General features: G+C 32.2%; 1 protein-coding gene across 1 annotated transcript in view; it reads right to left on the reverse strand.

Annotated features, from left to right (window-relative positions):
• Positions 1–4,745, reverse strand: part of LOC108966821 (flocculation protein FLO11) — a 265,014-nt gene extending 260,269 nt beyond the window's left edge. The window contains exon 1 of the mRNA XM_018929915.1: positions 4,522–4,745. Coding sequence (XP_018785460.1) covers positions 4,522–4,585 — 64 coding nt within the window. The 5' untranslated portion in view covers positions 4,586–4,745. The remainder of the gene's footprint in view (positions 1–4,521) is intronic.
• Positions 4,746–4,758: the final 13 nt, after the last annotated feature.

Below are 4,758 nucleotides of genomic sequence, written 5' to 3' on the forward strand. Positions count from 1 at the left end.
GACTTTCATTTATTAGGTCTTCTTTCATATATATTATATATCACAACTGCATGAGTTTTTGTGAATTTTTATTTGTATTAAAATTTTCACTTTTAAGAAAAAATGCATATTCAAGCATATTAAAGCGAATTTCCATAAGAAAATGTATTTTTTTAATCCAAATACTAGAGTGGCACCAAGAAGTGCTTGCTTAGCCTCTGAATAATTATACTTCTGAATCATAATGCATTATATGACCCTTTCATATATTTGCCAACATAATTTCAATACTGTTTTCATGTGCAGCGAACTTAAGCGCTGCATGCGTAACAAATTCTATTTTTAACTGGGCTGCATAATGCATTCCCTGGGCATAAGTGATTTACTGAATACCTAACTACATAAATACCTACATGAATTCATACATCTGTTCTCGAGTACTTGCCACTCATGCAACTGTGAGGGCATTTATCATATATACGCACTTAATCAGATGCTTGAAGAGTGATTCATGCCCAGCCAAGGAAATATTGAATGATAGCAAATATAAAATTAAAGATTAAAAAACGCTGGAAATACAGTGTTCCTTCGAACTCAATAATTATTATATTAACACCGATTTATTGACAGCATGGAGAGGACTTTTCAAATACAATTGAATTGGTACTTCAGCACACAAATCCAAGGATTGCATATTTGTTGTAATCTAAAAGTAAAAAAGTAGAGGTTCTTCCGAAAGGAGCGAGGACGATACTCTGGGCTCTGAAATATCACGAAGCTCTGGAAGTATAAAAGTTAAAGTTGGTACTCTGAGCCAAATGTGAAGATTTTGCACTTTTGATGAGTTGGTTCGAATATCGATTTTTTTTTAGAAAACCATTTTCAAATATTCATATACATATTTGTTCGAATTTCGAAAACCATTTTCAAACATTAATATACTGGTGCGAATTTTTTTCGAAACCCATTTTCAAATTTTTATATAGTGGTTCGAGTTTCGAATTTTTTTTCGAAAACCATTTTCAAACATATATGTATTGGTTCGAATTTCGATTTTTTTTCGAAAACTTTCAAACATTCATATATTTTTTCGAATTTCGAACATCTTTTCGAAAACCATCTTCAAACATAAATATATTGGTTCGAATTTTTTTCGCAAACCATTTTTAATTATTTATATATTTGTTCGAATTTCGAATTTTTTTTCGAAAACCATTTTCAAACATATATGTATTGGTTCGAATTTTTTCGAAAACTTTTTTTTAGCTTTTATATATATTTGTGCGAATTTTGTTTTGAAAACAATTTCCTAACCAATATAAGAAATACAGTTATTTTTTCGAAAACCATTTTCGAACATTTATATATTGGTTCGAATTTAAAATTTTTTTCGCAAACCATTTATAAAATTTATATATTGTTTCGAATTTCAATTTTTTTTTCGAAAACCATTTTAAATTTTTTTATATATTTGTTCAAGTTTCTTTTTCAAAACCATTTTCAAACATTTATATATTGGTTCGAGTTTCGAAAACTAAGTTCAAACATTTTTATATTGGTTTGAATTCTGTTTTTCGATAACCATTTTCAAATATTTATAAATACATTGGTTCGAATTTCGCGCATAAATAAAATTTCTTTAGTAACAACAGTAATTTCGATTTCTTAGGAAATCCAAAGTGATTCATGCATTATACATTTTCGATACGATAAATGAAATACTTAAAAAAGCAATAATGACGTCACAACCTTAGCGTATATCTTTATGACTGCGCTATCTACTAGTAGATACAAACATTTTGTAACTTTGCACCAGAACTACAGACAGAAGCCGCTGTTGCTAAAAGCAAATTGTGGACTTTGGAACAGCAGCAGGTGACTATATGGCAAAAAAACAAAGAAAATGGAGCCAAATTAACAAAAAATATGCTTGAAAATGCCAAACTACGATAAATTGTGCGAATACAAGGCATTATATGCTTAAAAAGTGAGATATGAAAGTCACTAGATGATTCATAATCAACGGAGGGTAATTCATGTTGTTCAAGCGCTAAGAAAACTGCGAAAGTGGTCGAATTCAAATGCAGAAGAAAAGTTTTGAAAAGAAAATTAAATAATATATCGCGTTAAATGTTGAAATCGGGGCCGAAAAGTAATATGTGCAGACGTACATGAATATATAATTTCATACACACATATGTTTACATACTGGTAATTATAAATATACAAACAAATATTCCTATGCATTTAATGTGCCAAAGTATTGTGGTTTGGTGACACACAAACGCCCACGCCAAACAATGAAGTTCAATGTGACTTCTGTGTCGGTGTACACATGTATGTCTTTATTATATCCATATTTATACTATGTATTTGTTTATATTTAAGCGCGCAAAAGAACTAATGAAATATTCATAATCGCATAGAGAAAGAAGCTGCGTTCGCATACAAAACATCACGCACAATCACTTCTATACAAACGTTTATTTAAAGATACATAGGTACTTATGTAGCTTTGTATGCTCAAATATAAGTTTAGTCCGAATGCTGCTGTATTTTTATGAATGAATGTATGAAACTATAGAAAGTTCACGGTGAAACAAACGCAAAAAAATATATGAATCAGCGCTTGAGAGGCACAAATACATAAACACATGCATATAGGTTTACAGTTAAATAGTCGAAACGGTAGCTGCTTAAATTGTTTTGACTTAGAGAAAGAAACGAAAAAACATTCAGCAAAATATTTTGCCAATTTTCTTTCGGTAAGCAAAAACATATGTATAGTATATAGGGTAAATGTGTCAGTGAACGAACACTTAATTTGTTTTTCGATTTTAGCCACCAATATATGTATGCATGTATGCCAAGTATTCAGTCATGTGGAAAGACAGCAATGCAGAGAGTTGTTCTACCACGGTCTTTGATTTTTTTCTGGAATGTGGTCGAAGATCGTTTTTTTTAATAAGAAACTCACATCGTCACATATTGTTACTTATTTTGTAGGTCATTTTCAGAGTTTGTGCTTAATTAAGCTAAAACTTATAAATGGGTCTTACGAGCCCACCCTATACTGCCTATTGTGGCAGAGAACTATGAAAGACCCATCGTTGATTGAACAAAAAGTGACACTATGTAACAAAATACATGCGGCTCAACAGCTGTCCTGCGGTCTTTACCAGATCATGTGAGCAGAATGCTTTCGCGTTTTTTTCCGCTCACTTGCACATGATCTTGGCGATCCTGTAAGTTCCTGGGCATTACATGTAAACTTTATTTATCTGTCTATTACATTTCCTCGAAGGTATATACTATATACAGCCGCTTGCCAGCAGCCATTATATCTGATGTCTTGCTGATTCTAAGAACATTATCTGACGAAACTATTCAGTTTATGCTAAACATTTTCCATAGCAGCGCAGACTGCCAGTTATATTCTTGACTTCTGAGATCTTCAGATTTGACTCCACCTGATTTATTTTTATAAGTAATTTTTTTGAAACAAAGTTTGTGGCAACAATCTCCGAATCATTCAAGAGCTCAAGCCAAAACATTCGCGCCAAAATCAGCACTACAGCGAACAAGATGCTCAAAAAAGTAGTTTGTTGGCTGTCGAATAGAGGGAGTTAAAAATATTAAGAGAAAAATAAATTTTCAAAAATATTGCAATTATTTCGGAAAAAATAAAACATATCTCAAATCACGGCATATATAGTATTTCGAACAACTTGTCAGATCAAGAAGTCATATGCAATCAACAAACTGCTTACATAAATTATCGAAAGTGAAAACGAAAATGAAAATGCGCCAAATGAGTGCAAAAACAATTGGCAGCAGACGGATTATGAATTTAGAAACAGTGACGTCAAAACATTCAAGAAATTAAAAAGAAAAATATTTGAAAAAAAAAATCTATAAAAAAAAAGCATCAAACCGTCTTACAAAATTTCAAATGAAAAAGGCAAATACAGCAAAGAGATTTTCATCAGCAAGGTCGGTCTTCTTGCTGTTTTCGAAACACATGCACAGTGGTTAATGCGATTTAGAAATATAAACAAAAGTGAAATTATTGAAATTTTTGTGGCAAATTGAATCACTAACTGCTGTTGTTGTGCAGGCACTAATGAAAATATAATCAAATAGCTCATTAGCGCAGTGCAAGTGAGTACATAAATCGGGTGTATGGGAGTAAATTAATGTGTGTCTGTATGCCTAAGTATATGTAAGTGTGTGTGTGTGTTTTTTTTTTTAAATTTTTTGGTTTTTGATCTGCGCTGATTTTGCTCACTGACTTGCTCACTCAGCAATTGCAAGGTGTTGTTGTTCTCGTTGTATTTGCTACTTTTTTCTGCTTGCATAGCTTGACAATGAGGCAAGCGCTAAGTATAAAGATTTAGACCGCATTGCTTAGCAAATCACCTGTTTAACAAAGCGTGCAAGCATACATACACATGCGTGTGTGTGTGTTTCAGCATTGTTGTTTGTTAAATATTTGTTTGAGACTTTTTATGTGCATTTTTTATAACTTTTCTGCGAACATACCTGGTAGTATGGCGCCTTTGGTCAGTCCCAGCGACAGCGTCAAAAACAGCAACACGGCGTACATTGTGCTATGGTGAATATGTTGCTGTTGTTGTAGGTGTTGAATGTTGCACGAGATCCCGTATATTGCCCCGTGCTCGTTGAATTACTTTAGCTTAAACTGGCTTGCACTTATATATTTTTAACACATTGCACAAAATTTTTTTATTTAGACTAACTTTTTGTAACACTTTTGCA

The sequence above is a fragment of the Bactrocera latifrons genome, unplaced genomic scaffold (assembly GCF_001853355.1).
Source record: "Bactrocera latifrons isolate USDA-ARS-PBARC rearing strain unplaced genomic scaffold, ASM185335v1 scaffold_17, whole genome shotgun sequence".
Classification (NCBI taxonomy): Eukaryota; Metazoa; Arthropoda; class Insecta; order Diptera; family Tephritidae; genus Bactrocera; species Bactrocera latifrons.